This window comes from Crinia signifera, chromosome 5 (assembly GCF_055691185.1).
Source record: "Crinia signifera chromosome 5, ASM5569118v1, whole genome shotgun sequence".
NCBI lineage: Eukaryota > Metazoa > Chordata > Amphibia > Anura > Myobatrachidae > Crinia > Crinia signifera.
Window position 1 is genome coordinate 165,670,865 of NC_139221.1, and position 27,096 is coordinate 165,697,960.

Here is a 27,096-nt window from a genome sequence, read left to right on the forward strand (position 1 = left end):
AGAAAGCGCACTATATAAATAAAACTTACTTACTTAGTGATCTGATTGCAAGAGACAGAGGTACTGTAACTGGTACCTATCACTAATATTTAATAACACTATAGTATTTTCACTGGTGTGCTGCTCTGAGTTTTCTAGCTTATGCTGGTTTGGGGTGCTGCACCCTGCACCTAGATATAGTGCCAGGGACCCCCAATATACAGAGAAGCCTTGACGACAGCTTGGGGACTTACACCATAAATGTGCACAAATATATGTAGCCAATATCTCTGAATTCTATTATCATGTAGTGTTCTAGACTGGTTACTGATACCATTCAGTGAGCTGGGCGAAACCATGGATTTTTACTTACTCGGTAATACCTGTCCTTTCCATGCACCTGAATGGTATTACTAAACTAATTGAGCACCTGTCACTATCTATGTATCAACTGAGTCTTCCACCACAACCTCTGGCAAAGTATTCCATATCCTAACTGCCCTAACTGTATAGAAACCCTTCCTCTGCTGGGTGCGAAACTTCTTTTCCTCTAACCTTAGGGGTTGACCGCGTGTCCTGTGTACAGACCTTTTGTTAAACAGTTGATAGTTCTCTGTATTGACCCTTAATATATTTGTATAAATTAATCTTTCACCTCTTAGATGCCTTTTTTCTTACATAAATATATCTAACCTGGATAGACTTTCCTTATAATCTAATGACTCCATACCTGTAATCAGTTTTGTGTCCCTTCTCTGAACCTTTTCAAGTTCCAATATATATTTTTTATGGTGTGGTACCCATAACTGTACACTGTATTCTATATGAGGCCTACCTTACTCATTGCGGTAAGGCTATTAAATGCTGTCCTATGCAGCAAAGCTACTGTATAAAAGGACACATCGGTAATGGTTTACTCAAGCATTTCAGCAAGTCCAATGCTTAGTTCTCTTTTCTGTTGAGCTTATTTTCTATTTTGGGCTGTAAAAGCAAATGTCAAGTTGTGAAATGTAGAAATCTATTGGAAGTAAAGCCCTATATAATAACATCATCATTATTATTATTATTATTTATTTATTTTTATGGCAATCATTGAACAGAGGGTATATTTTGACAGCCTTTAACCCCATGACTGTAAAAGACCTGTGGTATTCAGCATAAGAACTTTTAGAGTTAAATGAAAAAAGATTCCCAATCATCCTTACCATAGAGCTTTCAAAATACTGTTCTTGGGACAAGTGCTCTGTGGGCTCAGTCTGCTGAAAATAGAGAAATTAAATATGTATTTAAGACAATTATGTCCATGATATCTCCAACCACAGGTTTTTACAATCTTCATGGGTGCTCAAAAAAGGAATAATAATAATAATAATAATACTGTTTGATGCAAAAATGCTAATTAGATGACTTTTGTGGATCAGTCACCACCATAATAACTTGGGATGGTCATTACGTCAGCACAAGAAAGGTCGACACTCCTTAGATCGACACCAGAAGGCAATAGGGACCTAAGGTCAACAGGGTCCTTAGGTCGACCAGGTGAAGGTCGGCACGACCGGCGGAAGGTCGACAACGCAGAAGGTCAAACTTTTTTTATTTTCCCACTGTGGTTCAAGAACAGGCGGTAGTTCATGCCCTACCATCCACTAGTGCATGGAGGAAGAATAGAATAGTGTGCTGAGTATAGCGTGCCTGAAGCATTGCGAGTGTAGTGAGCGATGTAAGGGGCTGCCGTACACTTGGACAGTGGCTAGAACTAGACGTCTAGATCTAGACACCTAAAAAAATTTAAATAAATGTGTCGACCTTCTGCATTGTTGACCTTCCGCCGTCCGACCTAAGGACCCTGTCGACCTTCAGTCCCCGTCAACCTTCTGCCTGTCGACTTTCCAGTGTTGACCTTTCGTGGGTTGACCGAATGATCTATAACCAATAACTTTTACTAACTTGATAAAATACAAGAATCAAAACCATTTGTTCTGTGACCTCATCTATGCCACAGTTAGATTAAATGATGTACCACCATAGGGAAGAAAATATAGCAAATGATAACATGGAACACAGAATATCCTGATGTTACAACAGAAGTGTCCACAAACAGCTATCCTCCACTATAATTTGCATCCATGTGATTATGTAAGGCCGAGCATCTTCGCGTGCAAACTTTTTCTCCTTACAAATCATCTTATTAGAAAATATAAAGAACAAGCAGCTTCTGCTAATTAAAATGATATGCTGCATGCCTATATTTTGTGAAGGGCTGCAGGGGTATCTGCATCTGAAATGCTATGTTATAGTGTTTTCCTGGAAAACACTATAACATAGCATTTCAGATGCAGATACAGCCGTGGCCACACACAGAATATAGGCAAGACACATATAAGTAGCTGTTTATGCATCCTATCAGCTAATGCATCCTATGCACCATTTTGTGAAATAATAAAAAAGTGAAGGATGGTGCGGATTGGACGGAAATAATAAAAAAATCTGCATGCAAACACATTCAGCGGTATCAAATCAAGCTATGGGATGGTGTGACTAGTAGGACTGTTTAACATGCAGGGAGGCTAAATGTTAGTGGACACATCTGTATCACAGTCCTCATACAGTATATAATAACTGTATTTTCATATGCATTTGGTGATTCGTATTACTAAAAACCATTCTTATATATTCACTTAGATAAAATATAAAAAAAAAACACACCATGTAAATGACTGTCACTTTAAAAAAAGCACAAGTTCGGCCAGGGACCCGCACCTCAGGCCAAATTGGGCATCATTAGATCTGGCGCCACAATTCAAATTTTACACAAATGAATGTTTATGGTGAAATCTTTTCGTTATTCAAAATTGATCTCTCTTATGTATTCTGTATGGTCCTTTGTAAGAAGAAATTCTAATGTGTTTGTAATGACCTCAATTACAATTATAAATATCAATGAGGTCATGTCTATTGCACATTTTTCAATAGTAAGCAAACCTGGTTATTTGAACATCTATTTATAATTTTAAACTTTTTTTTACCATTTAGTTATGAAGCTCAAGCATGTGAACTCTCCTCAGTTCTACAATGTCCTGCTTAAAACTTACTGCCCAAAATCCAATATTCACGATGTGGTCTAACACTACTATGTAACTATTGTAGTTGCAGGAGGTGCCATTGCCCCAGGACCAGCTTCCCCCCTTGCACCAATAACACTGCCAAATGAAAACACTGCTACCTGCCCTGCTGGAAAGGACCAATGTCTACCTCCTCCCAGAGACTTTGAGGAGGAAAAGTGTCATGAGGTTTCAGAGGGCGCAATTTTGGATGAGTCAAATTAGAAAAGGAAGCTGTCTGGGAGCTTGAGTGGACTCTCTCTCTGAAGTGAAGCTAATGATTGGTGAAACAGACCACAGCATGAGCTGCTGTAGATGTAAGCCATATAACACTAAGTGGAAGCCTGCAGCAGAGCATAACTGAGCCAGAGATCATTGTTTAAGGCTACCCTGTCCTGGAGATTGCAAAGAAACACAAGGCACTGAGGCAATGTGCATCACCCTGGGACTAGGGCAGGGAGCATGGCTCTTTTCTTATTAGCACACTTGAATGATAACTGATCAAAGATCAGGGATAAATCTGCATGCATATGCTTATAATATTGCTTACATTGACAGCATTGGAAACGTATTTGATTCAATATATTTAAGAAAAATCAGATAGATTGAAATAAGCACAACTCCTGGGCAACACTAGGTAAAGGCACACCCAGCAATGAGTTGAGGCAGTCATGGCACGTATCTCAGGTGATAGAAAGGAGGTGCCACCAACAGAGAAGCTGGAGCAAGATAGGATAGGCAGTGTTGAACTGTCTGGTCAGCGATCCAGAGAGATGTATTTCACACATGACATCAAATCAGAATTTATCTCACTGACACAAATCCACGCCATCAGACTGGAGTGCACATCCATAGAGGCAAATTGGGACATGAGCAGCCCTGCAACTATGTAGAGCAGGCCTAGCCCACTGTTGTTGCGAAGTGACACATCCCAGTATGCCCTGCTCCAGTTTTAGCATTCCCTAACAGCAAAACTGTGACAGGACATACTGGGAGTCATAGTTTCACAACAGCTAGAGAGCAACATGTTAGCCAAGCTTGATGTCGATTGGGGTTCATAAATGTGGCTGCCACTGTCCAATAATTGCTGACAATTTATTTTCCCGCTTTAGTCATCCCTCATGTTGACTTCACTCTCTCACAACTTGTGAGAGTGTGAAGTCAACTGAAGTCAAATCTGAATGACAGATATCAGCTTATTGGCTCTGGTGGGCGATCATGAGTGCTAATGCCTGCCTTGTTGCAATGATATTCTGTGTTCTATTATCATGACCTTGGCTTGTCTGATTACATAACTCTTAACTGTCCCAATTTTCGCAGGACTGTCACATATTTTTGTGACTGTGTTGCATGTCACCCGCGGCCAGCACTGTCCCTTGGTGGGGGGGGCAGTTGGGGAATTTGTGAATAGACACTGTGCGCATGTGCACAGTGACTATTTGCCAGTCAAGAGTGGAAGGGGACATAACCAGCAGCTCATAGAGTGCTAGCTATGCCACCACTGTCGTAAAAATGTGGTGTGACCTCATGAAAGTGGTACCACACAATAGAGCTTCTTATACACATTACATCAAGTAGAGAACCTCATATACAATTAATCCATGTAGAGCCTCTTATTTACATTACACCAGGTAGAGCCCCTTATATATATTATGCCAGGTAGAGCCCCTTATACACAATACACCAGGTATATTACACATTATGCCAGGCAGAGCCCCCATTACTCATTACACCAGATAGACACCTCATTACACCTTATCCAGGGTAGAACACCTGTTACAGATTATGCCAGGTAGAGGCCCCTAAAAAACAGGTAGAGCTCCTGTTACACAGTATGCCAAGTAGAAACCTTTTTACACATTATACCAGAAAGAGCCACTTTTACACATTACACCAGGTAGGTCTATAATTACACATAATGCCAGGTAGATCTCCTGTTACACAATATGCCAGGTACCGTCCCTTTTACATACTATGCCAGGTAGAGCCCCCATTTACACACTATGCCTGGTAGAGCCCCTGTTACACATTATGCCAGGTAGAGACCCCTTATACACATTATGCCAGGCAGAGCACCTTTTACAAATTAAGCAAAGCATGTTACACCTTATACATGTTACACCAGGAAGAGCCTACTTATACATGTTATGTCAGATACAGCCCCCATTACACATTATGCCTGGTAGAGCACCAATTACGCAAGCTAGAAACCTATTATCATGTATTTATTATCTTTTATTTATATGGTGGCACAAGGGATCCGCAGGGTATATAAACATAGCTGCATCAGCAGACAACACTGACATAAGTATCAGCGACCGTAAGTATGGTACAGAGAGTTACAGTAAGGTGAGATTTGTCTGGGTTTAGGAAAAAAGTGGGTCTTGAGAACCCGTTTAAAGTTTTGTCTAGAGGTGGACAGGGGTAGAAAGGGAGAGAGGTAGAAAATTCCAGAGAAAGGGAGAGGCACATAAAAGTCTTGGAGGTAGGAGTGGGAAGAAGTAATCAGAACGCAGGAGAGGCAGCATGCATCAGTGAAGTGAAGAGGACGGACTGGAGTGTTAAGGGAGGTTAGATCAGGGATGTTAATGGGAGAGGAATGGGTGAGAGCTTGGCAAGTAAAGCTCCCCATACACTAGCGAGATTTGGTCCAATTTGACCCAATTCTGACAGATCGGGCTGATAAATCAGACCAAGTCTCATGTATTTGACATCTCCTCTGACCCGATGTGTGGACGAATGTGCAATGGATCAAGTTGTTCTGCACATAAGATTTGATAAAGCTGGGGGGACATAGAGAGGTGGTGGACTGGGGACAAACAGAAGTGGTAACCAGGGGACACACAGAGGTGGCTGCTGGGGGATGCTGCGAGCCAGCGAGGGGACCAGAGAAGCAGGTAGAGGAAGCAGGGCGGAGGGCGAACTTTAAAAAAAACCATACAAATGAATGGTCAGCCAGTGACTGCTGATAGAGCTCTCAATCAATCACTGGATTCCTATTCATTTGTATGGGGTTTGTTTTATGCAGCTTGGCTGGCTCCCGGCTCCTGGATCCCCCTACCCGACACTCCACGAACCCCGACAATTTATCACATGCAGAACTTGGCACATCAAGTGCCAAATCTTGTGTGAGCCCTCCCAGGGAGCTGCCGGGACAATCAGGTCAAGTAGGCCTATTGTATGGGAGCCTCAAGTGTGATTAGCTTAAATTGGATTCTGAAAGGCAATGGCAGTCAATGAAGGGCTAGCAGGAGAGGGGAAGTCAATGTGGTGTGTTCGGTGAGGAAGATGAGCCAGGCTGCTGAATTTAGAATAGATTGGAGTGGAGAGAGGCATTTTTCAGGATTGCCACATAGAAGAAGATATCAGTAGTCCAGTCTAGGGATGACCAGAAAGTGGAGAAGTGTTTTGGTAAAATCCTGGGTGAGAAAGGGTCTGATTCTGGAATATTTTTTAGAAGAAAACTGCAGGTTTGTGAGAGGTGCTGACTGTGTGGTTTGAAGGAGAGGGAAGATTTAAGGATTACTCCAAGACAGTGCACTATAGAGATAGAGAATATAGTGGTCCCATTAATAGACAATAATACTGTGGGAAGTGTGATTGTGCAGGATGGTGGAAAGATTACCAGTCAGTCTCAGATATGTTAAATTTAAGAAAGCACTGGGACATTCTAGAAGAGATAGCAGAGAAGGAGAGAGGTCAAGGGAGGAAAGGTAGATTTGAGTATCATCAGTATAGAGGTGATTTGAAGCCAGAAGAGCTAATTAGTTCATATAAAGAGGGAAAAGGAAAGGTCCAAGAACAGAAACTTGAGGGAGACCTATAGTTAGTGTAAGTGAAGAGGAGGTGGAGTCATGAGGGGAGACAGAAAAGGAACAGTCAGAGAGGTAGAAGGACAGCCAGGAGGGGTGGCCCACAGTGTCAAAAGCAGCAGAGAGTTTGCGACAAATAAACAAAGAGTAGTGGCCATGTAGTAGTTGCATTGTTGCAGACTTTTGTGAGGGCTCCTTTAGTGGAGCGAAGAGAACGGAAGCCAGACTGGAAGGCATGTTATGCCAGGTAGAGCCCAATAATACACGTTAAGCCAGGCAAAGCCCCCTCATACATGTTTTACCAGGCAAATCCCCTTATACATTTTACACCAGGTAGGGCATCCTTACATACATGTTACGCCAGAGTCCCATTATACATGTTACACCAGACAGAACCCCCTTATAAACAATACGGCAGGTAGAGCCTCTGTTACAAGTCACACCAGGATAATTAGGAGAGCCCCCCCCCTTCCTACAGTATACCCTCCATGCAGCCTCAGAGGAAAGTGGGAGGGAGGGGGAGAGGGTTTATGTTATCAGGGGTGGTGGCAGTATTCTTGATGACGCAGAGCTGAGGTTGGGTACAGGGAGAATTGTGGGCCCTGGAACCAGACAAGGACCCATACTAGCTGCACCCCCTGCACCCTCAGTAGTTATGCCACTGTCTGTATGCCTAAAAAAAGGACTGAGTGTTGTTTGATACACCACTAGTGTGTGTATTCACTTACTCTGCGGGCCATAGTCTAGTTACTTGGAAAAGTGCCTTTGTCACCATGCCTCATTGCAATTCAAATTAAATTGCCAACCCTTAACCCTGGAGAGCATTATTGGTTAAATTTAGCTGCAGTCAGTTCTAACCCCAGAGCATATATATATTTATACTGCCTCTATCCAGAACTTATATTGGAGTGTACATATTACTGATAAAGTGTGTTTGCAGCCAGAGCTCATATACAGGAGGAGTTCACTGGTTTAGCTGCTAGTACCCAGAAAATGTTCTTGCATAAAATTACTAGTATAGTCTACCTGCAGCTAGTCCTAATTAAAGTAATCTATTATGCCTCCTTTGTGAACATAGATGAACACACTGTAGTAATAATAAAAATAAATAAACAAATAACCAGATTACTATTTATGATCTACAGACATCTGTCGAGTTTATCACATTAGTGGCAAAATATTTTAGGGTTTATTTTTCTTGTTATTTTTGTTCAGCTCTATGAACCCTATTTGCTTTTTACATATTTTGCTACTTTCCTAATATTTCTAAAATTAATTTTCACTTGCTTCTAGTCTTCCAGGTAAGTTAATACTAAAAATAATGTTTAAAAAGCTGTATCATTTATAAGCTTTATGAATAATAAAGGGGGTTACAATAATACATTAAAATAAATGCGTGGACATTCGATTAGCATCACAATCTCAGTTGAAAACAAGCATAAAAATGCATATTACCACACGGACATCATATGATGTAGTCCCATAGTAGCAGATAACCAGGTGGCCAATTGCGGTCCCAGGGCAGAGTCCAGTTGGTGAATTAGGTTTCTCTGGTGGGAAGGATGGTAAAACCTGGAGGATTAATTGGTATTCCAATGGCTGCCTCGGATATTAGGTCCGGATGGGGTGGTGCAATTGCACTAGGTGATGTCCTTAGTGTGCGGATAGGCTTGAATTGTGGTGATGCGTTAAAAAGAATTGTCCACTGGTGTAGGAAAGCTCAATGCGTTTCTCTGGGACAAAACACCCAGCTTCTTCAGGAGCAGAATATAAATGAGTCACTGCACTGGGCTGTATAAATACCCCAGTGGTCGGTGACGTGCGGTGAGGTCATTGCCTGGGGAGGCACTGACCTCACCACCACCCACCCCCCCCCCCACCCCCCCCGGACATGGCGGTGCTACATATACAGTAACTCCAGGCACAGCCTCTATTAAGTGCCATATACCAGCACACAAGAAACACCATAGATCCCACACATACTGTGCATAAATGTGATTAAATGGTTCCAATTACTCAATAATGCAACCCAACAACAAATGAGGCAGCTCTGCAAACAGAAGGAATTACATACAGTAGCATTGTGACACCTAGTGATAATACTGTATATAATAATATCATTATTACCCACCAATCATTAATATTGCAGATAGTCTGGAATCTGTGACTGGACACCTGTTGGTCAGTCTGTGCCAGCAGAGAATGAGGCAGCCATTGGAATACCAATTAATCCTCCAGGTTTTACCATCCTTCCCACCAGAGAAACCTAATTCACCAACTGGACTCTGCCCTGGGACCGCAATTGGCCACCTGGTTATCTGCTACTATGGGACTACATCATACGATGTCCGTGTGGTAATATGCATTTTTATGCTTGTTTTCAACTGAGATTGTGATGCTAATCGAATGTCCACACATTTATTTTAATGTATTATTGTAACCCCCTTTATTATTCATAAAGCTTATAAATGATACAGCTTTTTAAACATTATTTTTAGTAATAAATACATTGTAAAGGATACCGTTCTGCATATTTTTATTCATACTTTGACACCTCAGCCAGCGCTGGTACACCCCCCCTCTTTTTTATCCCATTCAATTTTAGGACCTGACAAGTCCTAGTACCAGCTGCAGATAGTAGCGCACTGATCACCCTCCGCTGTTTTTTTCAGGTAAGTTAAAAAATAGTGGGCACATCATTATTATTAAAAAGATAAGAAACAATCTTAGTCAAACAGTTTACCCTTATAAAAATAAAATTTCATGCAAAAGTATTCATTGGTGATACACTGTGCAATGGATGTACTAAAGCAATCTGGCGTAACTCTCTGAGGCAATGGAGTAATCTGCCAAGGGGCTCCTGCTCCCAAAGACGCACCTCTCTTCTTCTATGAATCAGTTAATTGCAAGCTGCTGATATTTCATCTGTGGATGACTCCCCCTCCTAGCAGGACAATAGACACTCTTTATTTTCATTTTTGCAAGAGTCACACCCTGTTTAAGAAACCCATGATCTGTTCCACTAGAAGCAGATAACTTAGGCCCTTATTCTGGTTGGTGCGGTAATATCCGCGTGCGTTCGTGCCGCCGATGTTTTGTGTCTGCGCATGTGCAGAGGCGTCTCTGCGCATGTGCGAGCGGGGCTTACGGCCAAATCCCGCATGAAATGTGAACACTCCGAACAGGGGGTGGAGAGGGGCGTGAAGGGCTATTTGGGCTCATTACCATATGCATACGCCCCGCGTTTCATGGGCGTTCCCATGCAAACGCTGGGCGTACGTATGGTAATGTGGCCGTGACGCACGTGTAGGGGGCGGACATATGACATCGCCGGATGTCAGCTGCCCGCCCAGATCCCTGCTTTTGCACGGAAAAATGTCCGTGTGGTCTGAGGTTGCGGGAGCTGGTGGACCACTCGGTCCTGCATTCGATGGTCTGCGACCATCGAATGATGGGGGAGGTTCCCTGAGATGGAGGAGGCGTATTCCATGAAAAATACACGTGCGGTCCGTTCGGACAGCTTCTTACCGCGTACGGACTGAGTTGGCGATCCGTATGGAAGGCGGGGTTTCGCACGCACTGTCCTGGCCGCATATTCGGATCCGGCCGCACCGATCAGAATAATGGCCATAATGATTGAGCAATTAGCTCCTGCATAGGAAGTCTGCATACTACTCTGCCTAATAGCAAAGGTTTTGATCTAACAATTATACATACAAATGTGTCCACATACATCTTGGTTTTGTTGTGCCATGTATTGCACAATTTGGCACACCTTGGACTCTGCAAAAGTCACGCTTTGTGATTTTTCTAAAAATTAGCTTCCCTAATCTATTACTTTATACAAATTCTACTGCTGCAAAAAGAAATGTGGGGTGAGATTCTATGGTTTGCGCTAAATGCGCATGTTTTATTCGCGCACCACATCGCCGCAAATCGCACTTTTAAAAATCGCACTTTTCAGTAAAAATGCGCATATTTAATGTGATGCGCATTGGAGGCTGAAAAGTGCGAAGAGGGGCGATTTGCGGCGAAGTGGTGCGCTCTATTTAGTCCTGAAAATGTGCGATTTTCATGTCTGAAAATCGCACATTTGCAGGACAGCGCAAAGTGTAAAAAAAAAAACGAGCGCGGGGTCCCTAGCCCGAGTATAACCAGCCCCGGACTCACTGAGCCGGTGCTGGTGACATGAAATCAGGGTCCCCGACAAATAGGGGTCCCCTTGATTTCATGAAACCAGCACCAGGCTCAAGGTCCGGCGCTGGTTCCCAAAATATGGGGGACAAAGTGACTAGGGGTCCCCCGTATTTTAAGAACCAGCACCGGACACAACCAGCCAGCAGGGTAATGCCACAGCCGGGGGAAACTTATTATATAAGCTCCCGCGGCCAAAGCATTAACCCCCTGGCTGGTAAGCATGGGCAGGGGTCCTGGGGAAGTGGGGACCCCCCAATGAAGGGGTCCCTCCCCTCCAGGACTTACCAGCCCATGCTGATAGTCCGGGGCTGTCCCCGATGCCCCTGGGCGGTGGGCATCGGGCTGATGGCTTGTGTAAAAAAAGAAGTAAAACTATTGTTTTATACTGGCGAACTATGAGTCCCAGTAAGCCTACCCCGCATGCTGGGACTTGGAGAACCACAAGTCCCAGCATGCGGGGCATTAAAGGGCCCGCTGGCACTTGTAGTTCAGCAGTACAAAAAATAGTTAACAAAATCACACTGACACACTGTAAAATAAAAGTTTAATACATACAAAACACACACACAGTGATACTTACCTACCTTGAGCCCGTAGGTCGGTCCCTGGATCCTGGGTCCGTCCTTCGGGGCTCCAGGGCAGAAAAGTCCGGTTCCGGGGGCCTTGGTCCTGGTTCCGGGGCTGGTCCTGGGGTTCCGGGGCTCCTGGGCTGCAGAATCCGGGGTCCGGGATCCGAGGTAGTCCCCAGGGGTACCTAAGGAAGCAAATCCAACTCACCTGGTCCCCGGCGACGACCTCGGAATCCTCTCCGGTGACAGCGCTGGTCCCATCTGCTACCCGGCTCGCAGGACTTTGACAGGCGCTGAGATGTTTCCTCCTCGGCGTCTCTGCACAGAATGATTTCTTGGCCAATCAGGAGCTGAGAAACTCGGCTCCTGATTGGCCAGAAATCATTCTAACTAGAGACGCCGAGGAGGAAACATCTCTGCTCTAGATGCGCTGAGATGTTTCCTCCTCGGCGTCTCTAGTTAGAATGATTTCTGGCCAATCAGGAGCCGAGTTTCTCGGCTCCTGATTGGCCAGGAAATCATTCTGTGCAGAGACGCCGAGGAGGAAACATCTCAGCGCCTGTCAAAGTCCTGCGAGCCGGGTAGCAGATGGGACCAGCGCTGTCACCGGAGAGGATTCCGAGGTCGTCGCCAGGGACCAGGTGAGTTGGATTTGCTTCCTTAGGTACCCCTGGGGACTACCTCGGATCCCGGACCCCGGATTCTGCAGCCCAGGAGCCCCGGAACCCCAGGACCAGCCCCGGAACCAGGACCAAGGCCCCGGAACCGGACTTTTCTGCCCTGGAGCCCCGGAGGACGGACCCAGGATCCAGGGACCGACCTACGGGCTCAAGGTAGGTAAGTATCACTGTGTGTGTGTTTTGTATGTATTAAACTTTTATTTTACAGTGTGTCAGTGTGATTTTGTTAACTATTTTTTGTACTGCTGAACTACAAGTGCCAGCGGGCCCTTTAATGCCCCGCATGCTGGGACTTGTGGTTCTCCAAGTCCCAGCATGCGGGGTAGGCTTGCTGGGACTCATAGTTCGACAGTATAAAACAATAGTTTTACTTCTTTTTTTACACAAGCCATCAGCCCGATGCCCACCGCCCAGGGGCATCGGGGACAGCCCCGGACTATCAGCATGGGGTGGTAAGTCCTGGAGGGGGGGGACCCCTTCATTGGGGGGTCCCCACTTCCCCAGGACCCCTGCCCATGCTGACCAGCCAGGGGGTTAATGCTTTGGCCGCGGGAGCTTATATAATAAGTTTCCCCCGGCTGTGGCATTACCCTGCTGGCTGGTTGTGTCCGGTGCTGGTTCTTAAAATACGGGGGACCCCTAGTCACTTTGTCCCCCGTATTTTGGGAACCAGCGCCGGACCTTGAGCCTGGTGCTGGTTTCATGAAATCAAGGGGACCCCTATTTGTCGGGGACCCTTATTTCATGTCACCAGCACCGGCTCAGTGAGCCCGGGGCTGGTTATACTCTGGCGGGGGACCCCGCGCTCGTTTTTTATTTTTATTTTAACCCTTTATTTTATTTTTTACAGCAGAACCCTGCACAGAACATTGCGATCTGTGCAGGGTTCTGGCTAATTCGCCAAACAGACCCTGGTCTGAAATAAGTGCGAAAATTAGGCACCTAATTAATGCGATGTGCAAATGCGCATTGCATTAAATAAGCGACTTGTATACTTTTCTATACGAAAACATCTGGATGCGATAAAAATGCGAATTAATCTCGCAATTTTTATCTGCATACCTTAACGCACATAATATGCGATTTCAGTCCCTTAGCGCATCACATTAAATTTGCGATTTCTATGAAAAATGCGATATCGCCATTTTGTGGTCTAATTACCGCAAAATAAGCAAAATCGCATCCCATAGAATGTCACCCGTAGAATCCATCTACCAGCTAAAATTTGAAAAACAGCTAAGCCGTGTTTTACATGTGATAAATTGAGAAAAAAAAAGCAAAGATGTATGTGGACACATCTGTAGTCTGAATCTGCATACCTACAGAACAGGAGCAAACAGCTTAGTAAGGTGTCTGCCTCCTATGAGACAGGTCACAGCTTCTAATCCTAAGGATGACTGTTAAGCAATTATTTGTTTAAAAAAATAAGGTCATGTAAATAAATGTGGTTCAATGAAACTACATATACATCTATATATGGAAATAGAAATAATAGAGTGCGCTAAACCAATACCACCACCTTTCAAAATAACACCTCGTGTAAGTAGAGTGGAAGAAAGGCTTCAATAGTAGAAATTCAGCATATTTATTGCATAAGGTAACACATTTTATAAACACAATGTTTATAAAAACAATATAAAATAATCAGTTATTTTCAATGATGAACTTCATGCTTGAAAGCCTACGCGTTTCGTCTTGGCGACTTCATCAGGGGTACATTCAAAGCAATAACTTATTGAAATTAATGATTCTGTACTTGTTTCCTAGCACGGTGCCCAAGATTTTCTTCTTATGGCATCTTATGCGATTGCATCGCATTGCATGCCATATAGCCACATACGATGCATGCGATGCGATGGTATACGATTTTCTATTGTACAACCACCCTGATGGGTCCTTACAATGTTAAATGCCCCCCCATCGTCAACTCCACCCCCAGGATCAACGCCAACCAAAAGCGTGGCGAGCGCAGGTACGTGTCCTCCGACCTTTTCATACCCCCACTATCCACGTCGGCGTGGAGTTGATTTTAGATAGTGTGGTGAGCGCAGCGAGCCACTGAGCCCGAAGCGTGGCGAGCATGTATTGCGCATCCGCTCGCCACGCTTTGGGCTCGGTGGCTTGCTGGGCCACGCTTTGGGCTACATGTATTGCGCATCCGCTCGCCATGCTTTGGGCTTGGTGGTTCGCTGTGCTCGCCACACTATCTAATATCAACTCCACACCTACGTGGATAGTGGGGGTATGAAAAGGTCAGAGGATGCGTACCGCCGCCCCTCGCGGGCTCGCTGCGCTCGCCACGCTTCAGGTTGGCGTTGATCCTGGGGGTGGCGTTGACAATGGGGGGGCATTTAACATTGTAAGGACCCATCAGGGTGGTTGTACAATAAAAAATCGTATACCATCGCATAGTATGCCATTGTATGGCATACAATGCGATACGATATTTTATTGTACAATATCAGATCGCATCCCATTGTATACCATATTTAGTCTTATGGTATACGATGCGATGGGCGCCGTGCCAAGTACCAATGATTCCCTTCTAACGTGTTCCTCATTAAGGTAAAAATCAGGACAAATCCCATAAATTGGTGAAAAAAACTTTTCTGCAGTAAGGGGATAACAACCTTAAACAAGGTGATACCAGAATTGTGATCCCAACTGTGTGTCTCCTCCAAAGCAAATGTATTCTGCTTTGGAGGAGACACACAGTTGAAAACACAGCTATTTCTATTTCCACATCTATTTATTATCCTCCACTAACCGGATGAAGTGCATTTAAGGGTCACCCCTTTTTACACTGTCTCTCTCTCTCAGCTCCCTGAATATAACATACTGTATAATGAGATGAATATGACAAGTTATAAGGATATAATGAATGACGAGCTGGATATAATGAATGATGAGCTGGATATGATGTATGAGGAGCTGGATATGACTTATGATGAGCTGGATATAATAAAGTATTGACATATGTACAGTATGTGACTGCTTAGTTAATTGGGGATTTCAGTGTGAGCAGTGTTGTATGTGATATCGATAATTAGAGAATCTTTGAAGTTGCAATTTTTCTCTTTAATGGAAAGGATTAAATACCTGAGAACTGAGCATTACCAAACATCACTACCAACATTATTTCAGACAACCTATCCTCAAATACTAGTTAAAACCCAATTGATATATCTTCCTGTTAATCCAAATATGCCCTTAAACAGTGTTTCTCAAGTCCTGGAACATAACCTCGGCATGCCGTCCTTGTCAGCTCAGCAGTGCAACTTTCTTGCTCAGATTGTGCATCTTGGGCCTGATTCAGACCTGCTTGCTAAGCTGCATATGTTTGCAACCTAGAGAACAAGTAATCTATGCCTGCCACCTGGCCGAACGCCCGTCCTCCAGCCCCACCACGCGAATCCCCTGTCTCACATAAAAGGGGATGTGTTCGTTAACATGCACAAACCCTCGACTTAGGGTATGGGAAAGAATTCGGACCCTAATGAACGGGTCTGAATCAGCCCCTTTATTTGCATAAATAAAACTGGAAGCTGCATAACTGATTGCTTTGATCAAATTTACATGCAACATCTTTACAACATTGTGCGGCTGAGACTTAGGGCCGATTCTGGTTTACTCGCAAAAGCAAATTCACTTTCTAATGGACAAAACCATGTGCACTGCAGGAGGGGCAGATATAATATGTGCAGAGAGTTAGATTTGGGTGGGGTTTTATTTCAAAGTGAGATCTATATTGCAGTGTAACAATAATGCAGCCAGTATTTACTCTGCACAGAAACAAAATAACTCACCCAAATCTAACTCTCTCTGCACATGTTACATCTGCCCCACCTGCAGTGCGCACGGTTTTGCTTATTAAAGAATGAGTTTGCATTTGAGAGTGAACCAGAATCAGGCCCTTAATGTCTATATGAAGTGCTACTGCACAATGCAGCAGCTGCATACTTTTCTCACATCAAGTTATGCTTCATGTGAGAATTAGGACATGTTTAAAACTAGTTCCTGCGTGGTGAAAGTCATAGCCCAGTATGTCTAGTTGATGAACAAATGTAGTATGATAACCATATGGTGTATGACATGATGTGATGTGAGATGTAATAGGGTGGGATTTTTTTGACAGCTAAAAATTACAAAAAAAGGCACCATATCGCACATGTTACTTTTGCGATGTTCACCCAAAACCTGTAATAGGGTGCAATTTTAAGACAAAGTCAGAATTTGTTTGCCATTTTTTAGTAACAGAAATGTGCAATTTTTTAGACGTGCATATTTTGGGTACTTATATGTTAGTTGGGCGCCCACTATAGTAAGTACGTTCATACCCCCACTATCCTTGTTGGCATGGAGTTCATGGGGTCCTTTGTCCGAGCATAACCAGCTAGGGCTCATTGAGCCGGTCCTGGTTTACCAAATAAGCAAGGTTCCCCAGCTAAAACATGACAACCATGGCTGGAGGAGTGCCCCCCCCCCCAGGCTTCACTGGTCAGGGGCTGTAGCCTGGGGCTGTCCCCGGCATCCATGGAGGTGGACGTTTTGCTGATTTTTTGGGTATGGGCGATTAGGTCTACAACAAGTTGGTCGACATGCAGAAAGGTCGACATGGGTCTAGGTCAACAGGGTCATTAGGTTGACACAAGCATTAGGTCGACATGGGCAAGATCAAGTCAAAAGGTCAACATGGGGTTTTTCACTGCTTTTTTAACTGAATGTCGGCGCAGTCGACATGGACACAGGTTAAAGTGCACCGTGGCCCCTCCCATAAAAAACAAGTAGATTCTACTCAGTTATAAATTTTAGACTAACTCTTAATAAAGTATGGAGGAAATATCATCAACAGTAATTCAGCCTTCCCTCACTCTAGTAGCAGTAGGGAAGAATAAACAACCACAGTCCTGGGTGCTCCTTATAAGAAATTGCAGATGGAGCAGGACGGTTACCCCAATAAACAGTCGAGGAATGAATGTCTATAAACCGAATGTGAAGCATTCACTATATCTCAATTGACACCTCATTTGACAGAGCCGTTCCCTGTGTGATTAGGAACACAGCTGCATATAGTCTGTCTCAGGAGACCACATATGTGAGTAGTGCTCTTGCCAAGCTGACTGGCTGTGTATGTGTGGCTTGCCAAAATAGCAACAATTTAGGACTTGTCAAAATACCTGTGTAAATTCAGTCGGTGCAACACATTGGGGAGTGAGAAGCACAGTACCCTTAACATGTTGCTCTCTATGAAACAGTTTCAGTTTTCTTCTCTTAAAACTACTGGTGCTTCATAAATACGGAAAGGCAGGCGAGTGCTAAAGGGGCTATGTCTTGTTGATAATTGTTCCTCTGTATGTATTTCATTTCAAATATATTTGTAAGTAAATATGTAAAAAAGCATGTTACATTAATTAATATAGAGAATAAGGACAAAAGTTCAATTTTCAAAATAGAGATTGTTTGGCTAGATGCATACAATAAAGTTTCGCCTCAATAACGAGGCAAAGCAGGAAGGGAAGGGACCCAAGCGATAGCCCCTTGAGGAGACAGTGCATCAGCTCATGCTCTTTTCTCTGGGTGGCTGTACTAGGCATGCATGTGATCTTGCTACTCCCGCGAGATCTCCAGCGTAGCCCGGAGCCGGCAGCAGGGACAGCGATGTCATGTGCTGCTGACCGCACAGCGACGTCTTCTTACATTGGAGAGTGGCAGCACTCATCCCCCCTTATCCCCATAATGCAGCTTAATACATCTGCCCCTTTGTTAGAAAATAATTGAAAAATATTATCAGATGAAGGAAACTGCAAAAATAGTGATATATTTCTATGTATATTTTTCTAATGTTATTTCTCAAATAGAAGGAATATGATGAATAAGATGGTGTCAATAATTAACATCTTAGGAAGCAAGTTAGTTTAAAGTTGTATAGGTATCTGCATACTGTGACAATAGGAGTATATTTTTGGAACAAATAAGACTACTCTAAATACAATAGCCAAGCAAGGAATTAATTATAAGCAACTAACGATTTATGCCTGAAAAAAACATTATTAATAATAACAACAACAAAAATACTTTGTGTATTTATTGCACATAAAATATATTCATCTAATATATTAAGAATAATTTGATAGTCTCCAAGGAGCATTACAAAATGCAATCACTTTGAAATAAAATATAGTAATCAGCACACACATTATTATGTAGTGGGATAAACCCCTACAAAATGTAATGAAAATCCTTTGTTACTACAGTAAATTAGTTTATCTTTCCTTAGTGCAGTTGTCATTGTTAATTACTCTTTCCTTAAATGATGACAGAACATCACTGCTAGAAAAATGGGAAAAATTATTCCTACATCAAATCGCTAAATGCACAATTAGGGGGAAATGAAAGTTGCAGGAAGACTCATTGCTAAATTTGTTAATTGTTTTTAGACATTTAAAGGAAAAATAGAGTGTAGATACTAAAATTAACCCTGTTATTTTTTAAAGCTAATTTTTTTAATTTTAGAGTCAGAAAGTCTAGAAGGGGGTGTACAATTAACTTGACTATATATTTGTTAATTGAGGCTTTCCATAAAACAATTTGAACTTGATATGTAATGTACATGAAAATTTATTAAGGGGGATATTCAATCACCGGCGAGCATCTCCCGCCGGGCCCTATTCAATTCTGTCTTACCCGACAGCATTGAGCAGGGTATCTCGGCAGAACAAGCCCGACATCGCAAGCTGAGTATTACATGTTATTATGGTGAATAAAAATGTTTGCTTGACAGTTTTTCACACCTATTTTGACAAATTCAATTGGCATTCAAAGGGTTAAAGTAATCTCAAATTTTATGATTACTTCAGTATTCATTCTATAATCAATGACTGAATATAAAGTTATATCTGAAGAATTCATATTAAATTGTCATGTGTATGGCCAATATAATAGCAGTGGTCATTCAATAAGTTGTCCCATGGGGTATCATATTAGCTCCGATACCGATGTCCGTTATGCTAATACCTGCTGTTATCAGAGCAGGGGTGTTTCAATAGAGGAGAATGCCTGTGTGCAGCCTCCTCCAGTAAGGCAAACTCCTCTTTGCTGGGAGTAGCACGGTCTGCGCACTAGAGCACTCAGACCCTACTATGCATGCACATATCTTTGAAAAATGGCAGCCTTATCCCCTATCTAATGTGTTTTCACCCGAACAGGGGTCCATTTTTGCCTGACAAAAATGGGCACTAATTCAATAATGATAACCGGCTATTTTTGGTTAAAGCATCTTCAGGGATAATAAGATACCCCCTTTAATGTGTGTGTGTGTGTAAGTATTAGACTTACACAAAAGAAGATACACCTGGGCGGTACACATGTCAGACTGTCCTGAGGCGGTTGTCCTGAAACCTCCCTTGGCGCAGAAGTGGTTTATTTAACAACTTGCAGTGAGAAAGAAAGGTTTAAGCAATAAAGTTCTAGGAATGTCTCTTGATACTACTTCCCTTTACTATAGTGTTATGAGACTCAGTACATTCTTTTGTTCTTTTGCGGTGACATAGTTTGGTTTAACATATGTAAATTAAAGTGGAGATCAGAAAGATTTATTTTTCTGATTTCAGTGAAGTAATGGAAAAATATAGTTGAGTTAATTATGCAATTATGACTACAAAAGGTGTATCAATTAAAAAAAGATTATTCAACTTTGTGAAAACAGTTTCAAATAAAGCTGAATATTTTACCTGTTTAAAAAGTAAATATTTCCAACAGCATTTAAAAATCTCCTTCGCAATGGCGTAACCATAGAGCAGTGGTTCCCAAACCTGGTCCTCAAGTAACCCACATTTTCCAGGTCTCCATACAGAATCACAAGTTAAATGAATAGCTCCACCTGTGGGACTTTTAACATTTGTCTGAATAATGAGTACACTGTGCACCTGCTGGGTGACCTGGAAAACGTTAACTGTTGGGGGATACTTGAGGACCTCTGCTATAGAGGATGCAGGTGATGCAGTTGCTTTGGGGCCTGTCAGCATGGGGTGCCCTAAGGCCCAGCAGTCATTTCCCTGCACCCTCTTGAGGTTTTTTTTTAAAGTGTCCCCCCCAAGGCTGTGGTCTCCTGCCCTTTCCTACTGCTGGTGTATGTGAGCGGAAGACACCCCCCATGCCATCATCAGCGCACTGGCTCCAGCGGGGCTAATCATGAGACCCAGCAGGAGGAACTGGCTCCTCCTTCCCCGGGCACTGATCATGAAACCCCCCACAGGGCTTGATGCCCCCCAGTGATGGCCTCAACACTGAACATAAGACCCAGGGGGTGGAATGACTTAGCGGCTACCCCCAATAATGAATGTAAGACCGCATGTGGAGCTTGGCGGCTACCCTCCCCTGGAGCTGTCTCCAGCCTGGTAGGCCCCACTGTAGACACAGCAGGGAGAATTACTTGGTGGCTACCCTCCCTGTGCCAGCACGGATCATGGAGGAGCTTCAAGCAGCAGCTGCAGCTGGAGCAGTCAGTTGTCAGTTGCCTTCTACTCTGTCATGCCCCATCCCATCTACTATTCTGAACCACCCCACCCCCTCTCCTCCCATACTGGTGGAGACTTACGGGGCTCTTTAAAAGTATTGCTATGGGGCCCAGTCAGGTCTAGTTTCGCCCCTGGTCCTTAGTATTCACTGTATTGTTAATGGTTGTAATAAACAAAACTGGTACATTTCAGACGTGGAACAAATAAAAGTAGAGTGCTTGGGGCTTATTTTGGTTATTATGAATTAAGAGGTGCTCCTTGAAGAATTCCCTTTTTATTCCTATATGTGCTCTCCTACATGAGCAGGCTGTAAGAGATTTGCTAGATGCAATCCAGCAATCCTTGCAAGTAATAGCTGGGAAATGACAAACACGCTTGATAGAATATGATGCGATTACCAGAGGAAATCTATGATAAAGATAAAAATAGAAAATCAAGCCCAGCCTGTTACACATGTTGTGATTACCTGATAAAAAATATTTAAAATTCAGAAACTTTGTGATTCAAAGGAAAAGCCCAGGTGGGAGATTCCTGTGTATTGGATGGAAGGAAAGTACTACAGTAATAAAGGTGTTGCACCTGTATTCGCATGACTCCTGTTAAACACAGAGCTGCTGATGCGCTTTGGGGCACCACCATTTAACATTTGTATCACTCTGTTTCTTTATTTATGCAACACCTTCACACATCTATTTTTCACAGTTTGAGCACTGAGCAGCTACAGTGCTTTTGCGTACCTAACCCCCACTTCACTAACACAGATGATTCACTGCTATTCTTCAATTACAGTATATCACTGCTGGTCCATGCTGCAGCTGCCACTGCATTATACCATTAATGATATCTTGTTGTTATATACAATTTGTTATTTTTACTATAACATCAGATCCCAAGAACTGTCATATTTAGGTTTCAATATAAAACTACATTCTTTCCCAGACAGCAGAAGAAACGTCATTGTTATTTGCAAATTCTTTTTTATGCAGACCCATGTCTAGTGCCAGCTGAGACACCGTCAGTAGCTTTCTTCTACTCTAAGTGCCTGATTTGGAGTGGCCAAACCTTAATGTTGAGTACACATTGGGCAATATATCATGAGCGATATGGATCATATCTATATCGTTAACAATATATAGTGTAAATCTTCCAGTGTATATTAACAATGTGTGCTCCGGTGCATCACTAATGAGCCCCTGTCATCTGTACATGCAGTTCAATCTTGACTATCTAGCCAACGACTGCATGTGTGGAGCAAGGGGTGGGTCACATCACTGACAGATATTGGTCAGTGCGTATGCACTATTTGTGAATACTAGTTAGCAATATTGGCGGTGCCGGGAATCAACCAGTGTGTAGCCAGCATAAAGTCTGTATCCCAATTGTTAGGCCAAGAGTTGCAGACCAGAATCCACAGTCTGTGGAATTTATTGGGCCTTACTTGGAGGTAACATGATGCAGACCGGGAGGTAACTCCCAGAGGCAATGGAGACTCCTGCCTCCGAGCTCCAAGCACTAAAGGAGCTCCACAGTGAGATCCAAGTGTTACCACTGCTCTTTCAATGTAGCTTTTATGGTGCACCATCTGCTTCTGCCCAGTTAATTAACTGTGTCCCAGCAGCCCTGATAACTTCTGCACTAGGGGACAGAATGGCTTCTGCCTGGTACTGCTCAGCCTGCACTGCAGCAAGAAACAGTGCAACCACTGCTGCTGCTGGACTGTGAGATGAGACTCTCCAATGACTCATGCTGCAGATGGTTGAATCATGTGAGTCTGACCCTGACCCACCAGCCATTGTCACACCATATTTTAAGGGGAGGGGGGCACAAAGTTCAAGTTTCCTCCGGGGGACTGGGATGAACTTATGCCTCTGGAAGCAGGTATGTTGTGGACATGTCACAGCATCCAGAGATGCATTACTGATCACAGAGGAGGCCATACTCGGACAGAGAAAAGCAATCTGCATAGGGCTGGTGCTAGTGTTTGATACATCCATACAAAACTACAAGTGGGCATCTCGGTAGTAATACAGCTGCAGCATTAGCATAGATGCAGATAAAGCTGCAGTTAAAGGCATAGTTACACCTGGGTAGGACTCAGAAGCAACCTCTAGGTGTTTAAAAATGTTCAAAATGTTTTGTACCCATTCATGGCTCAGATAATAAACAATTGCACTGAGTGACCTCCATACAGGCTCTGATCAAAGATATTTATAGTATCATGTATCATACCAGTCACTTAACATACAGTCAATATTTGAGCAAAATACACAACCAGCACCTGCAAAACCTTGTTTTGTTTTTTATGTGAACACAATACAACACATTAATTTGACTAGCCTACATTAATCACAGAACAAACTGAACCAACTTGTACCCTAAATCATCTTCACTTGTGTGAAACATGGTTTATCAAAAATGAACTTTTCAAAATGATTGGAGACATTCCTCCATTTAACTGGAAAATTAACATGCATAGACAGAAATAGCATCAGTACAAATATTGGGGTTGTTAAGCACCCACGGAACTGGCTCTTATTACATAGTGTAGTGGAGTCCATCTAATGATTTATCCAGTGTGTGCAGTCTGGGCGCAGCCCAAGAGCTACTCGGCAGCTGCAATAGAAGCAGTCAGATCGGGGCTAGAGCAGACGTCACGCACCTACCCCTCAAATGCCTGGGCAGTCCTGCATTTTCCCTTACACTCCCAGTCTAACAGCCAGTTACTACCCCCACAAGGCTTCCTGTCAATCAACTTGCATACGGCCAGTGATCAAAAAAGTAGCAGGATTTTATTGCAGGATGGCCTAATGTACTGCGAGCCATACATATGTGCAGTCTATCGATTATCGCCCGGGCCTGCAAATTCGCAGTCATTGCAATCAGGTCTGAATAACCCCTTGAGTTAAAGTTACATTTTGTTAACATATCATCTAAAAACGACTCAAAAAACGAAACTATTATATCAATAACCTGCTAAACCTTAGCTCATAAATAAAGTTATCAGGTCTTTGAGTCATAGTAAGAATATATGCTATATTTGTCTGTAATAATACATATAAATATCACAAATTGATATGTAATTTATCACCAATAATTTCTTTGGAAAACAGTTAGTGGAAACAATCACGCCAAAATGTATCTTACTAATTAAAATTATACGTTTTTTAATCTACAAATCTTCACTTAATAACTATAAATATAAGAAAAATGAATGAAATATAAATAAGAAATGTAAAATTTGCCTTAAAGCATGAGGCTGATAATTATTGTTATATTACGTATGCACATTAGCCTTTGTTTCCTGCTAGCAATCAACTATACAAAGAGTTTATCCTTATTTTCTAAGCTCTTCTGAAAGCTGACATGAAAGTGATTTGTTAAAGAGCTGTAATATTATAGGATAACGTATTCTCCAAAATAAAATAACCCAGATAAAAAGTACATTGTACAAAGTACTTATCTACTATGGAAACCATAAACACAAATAAGATATGTCAAAAGTGAAGTCCTGCTTACCTTGGATCTTTCTGAATGCTATCAATAGATGGAGACCTGGCTAATGTTCCTTCTGGTGGTATAGCTGGACCCGATTTACTGTAGGGTGAGTCAACAGATGGACAATACTGCAGCTGTCGGTATGGATCTGCGTAATTGGAGCCAGAGCCTGGAGCATAGCTGGCCCTTTGGAAGGTCCCTGTTGTGTTCGGAGCGCCATGTTGGCTGCCTGTACGCTGTAAAGGTACGGAGTCGACACCAGGGGAAGATGGGGCTACGACAGGAAAGTAGGGACAAAGTAAAAAACTGAGGATCTGTTCACAAAAATGGTTAACCAGGTCTAGGCAGGAAAAATACAAGTACAGGGGACATAAAAAAAAGAAGAAGCATTCTGTTATCTATAAATACAGTAACAAAGAGAAATATTAAATTGTGAAAAGCAGAAATGTATGAGATATTTCTTTAATAGTGTACACTGACTTTATTTTTTTCATATATTTATTTCATTTATTACAACTGAAGAATAAATAATAGTAATGCAAAAATATATATGGGCAGTAACAAAACAAGTAGGTTACCTATTACTGCAATATATAATGACCTGAAATATAACAATGGACAATTTATCTTTTTACGTACCTAAAATAAATGAGAAACGAATGGGGAAGTGTATTAGTGCAGAAATTGCCCATAGCAACCAATCAGCATCTACCTATCATTTTATATATTGTACTTGATAAATGCTTCCTACAAGCCGATTGGGTTCTATGGGCAACTTCTCCATGCTTGATCCGTCAACTCATAATCCCCTAGGCCTGGTCCCTTACCGGAATTGTGAGAATATGGGACCCTTCCCCTGCTGAGTAGTGATCTTTGGCCTTCACAATATGTTGTGGTTACAGTAGTTCAAAATGTGGGAAGGTTGATACAGCATTCAACCGTGGCCCTTAATATAGAGCCTTGCTATGTGCAGTTCACCACAGAAGCAGCACACAGAAATAGCAGACAGGTTAAAACACCGCATTGATCAGATTTCTTGAATTACTGAACTAGCTACAGCATATATATATATATATATATATATATATATATATATATATATATATATATATATATATATATATATACACACACAAAATGATTAGGAAATAATTGAAGGGTATTTTTTCCTGAGTCCCAACATGCCAAAATCTCTACTAATTACCTTTGTTTGATATCATACAGAAAGTGGTCATCAGGAAAATATAAAAAGAAAAATACTAATGTACTGTACCTCATTTTATGCCTTTAGACACAAAAATACAAAAACATCTTCAATTGAATATTTAAACCTTCATAATTTGACATGTTAACAATTACAAATTTAAGACAAAAATTTTAATCTGTATTTAATTATTTTATATTGTTTTATTTAATCATTGCAGAATTTTTCTGCCATGACAGATGGTTATACAGGTTGAGTATCCCTTATCCAAAATGCTTGGGAATTTTGGATAACTGATTATTCCGTATTTCGGAATATTTTAATATTTCAATGATGTATCTTGAGGTATCTTGCATTTATGTTGTACATATACATCAAACACATGAAATAAACACAAATATATTTTATTTGTGCATAAAACAAGGTTTCAAAACATGAAACAAAGTTTGTGTACAATCTCAGGCACTGAATTTAAATGTCAAGCAATCATTGTCTTGCACATATATAGTGCCAGTTACATATCATTACCTCAGTAGTGCTGTTACAGATGTCCCCAGTAAGTTTTTAGCAAAAAAAAATTTTTTGGTTCACTTTCCGGAATGTATGGTTTTCGGAATAATTCGGATAACGGATATTCGGATACGGGATACTCAACCTGTAATGGAACCTTAAGCTACAAGACATGAATTTAATGAAATAATTTATTTCATTTTAATCTCACAATGCAATGACACAGTGAACACCATGTTTCTCTTCTCTTTCTGTGACTTAAGTCCCGTACACACGGGGAGATATATTGCTCAGCCATATATTGCTAGCACTATATGGCTGAGCAATATATTGCTCAGTTTTTCCTTTTCATCAGCGACCAGAGATGGTCGCTGATGAAAGGGAACCTCTGCCGGCGGTGCCACAGAGGTAATCAGCTGGTCACAGGAGCAAGAACGGGGTTGAAAACGGGAGCGCGCACTCCCATCACTGGCAATATGGTCGCCAGCGACACTATTTCCAGCCCCTATCGCACCCGTGTGTACACATCTTTCGAATATCACATTGAGATACAGTATGAATCATTGTTTGTCGAAGTTTTGCCACACCTATTATTGGCGAGTACATACATCATATTATTACATTATCACCATACAGTATGTAATATTTCTTATTTTCCTAATTTTTCCAGTACATGGTGAAAAATTAGATGTTCTTCATCTGAAGATCTAGCAATAGCAGTGTTTCCTTACAAATGAAGCAATACATTTTATTACTTAAAATTGCAAAGTTGCACAACTATAATCAATATTATTTAAAATATCTGAATGTGCAGTTCAAACATTTTTATTTCATTGTTTTTTTGGAGTCCAAATGGAGAGTGAAATAATTTTATTGTGAGTTTACATATTTAAAAAAATTAACTTGAAAATATATTTAGATTTTGTATTGCTCAATCACTACACAAGAGTCCACATTTCTACAGGTATTTAAAGGTAAGAAAACTGTGAACTAGCCTTTCTTCCTGACTGCATTTTGTTAAACACCAATAAAT

At 42.1% G+C, this 27,096-nt stretch overlaps 1 protein-coding gene across 9 annotated transcripts in view; it reads right to left on the reverse strand.

Moving 5' to 3' along the window:
* The window catches only part of CTNND2 (catenin delta 2), a 444,220-nt gene that overhangs the window by 205,696 nt on the left and 211,428 nt on the right, over positions 1-27,096 (reverse strand). For 3 of the 9 annotated variants that reach the window (XM_083188245.1, XM_083188239.1, XM_083188238.1), the window contains exons 9-10: positions 24,371-24,689; positions 1,185-1,238 (exon numbers count right to left, since the gene is read on the reverse strand). In XM_083188245.1, the coding sequence (XP_083044371.1) occupies positions 1,185-1,238; positions 24,371-24,689 (373 nt within the window). The remainder of the gene's footprint in view (positions 1-1,184; positions 1,239-24,370; positions 24,690-27,096) is intronic. The other 6 variants (XM_083188246.1, XM_083188241.1, XM_083188247.1 and 3 more) reach the window with 4 other exon arrangements.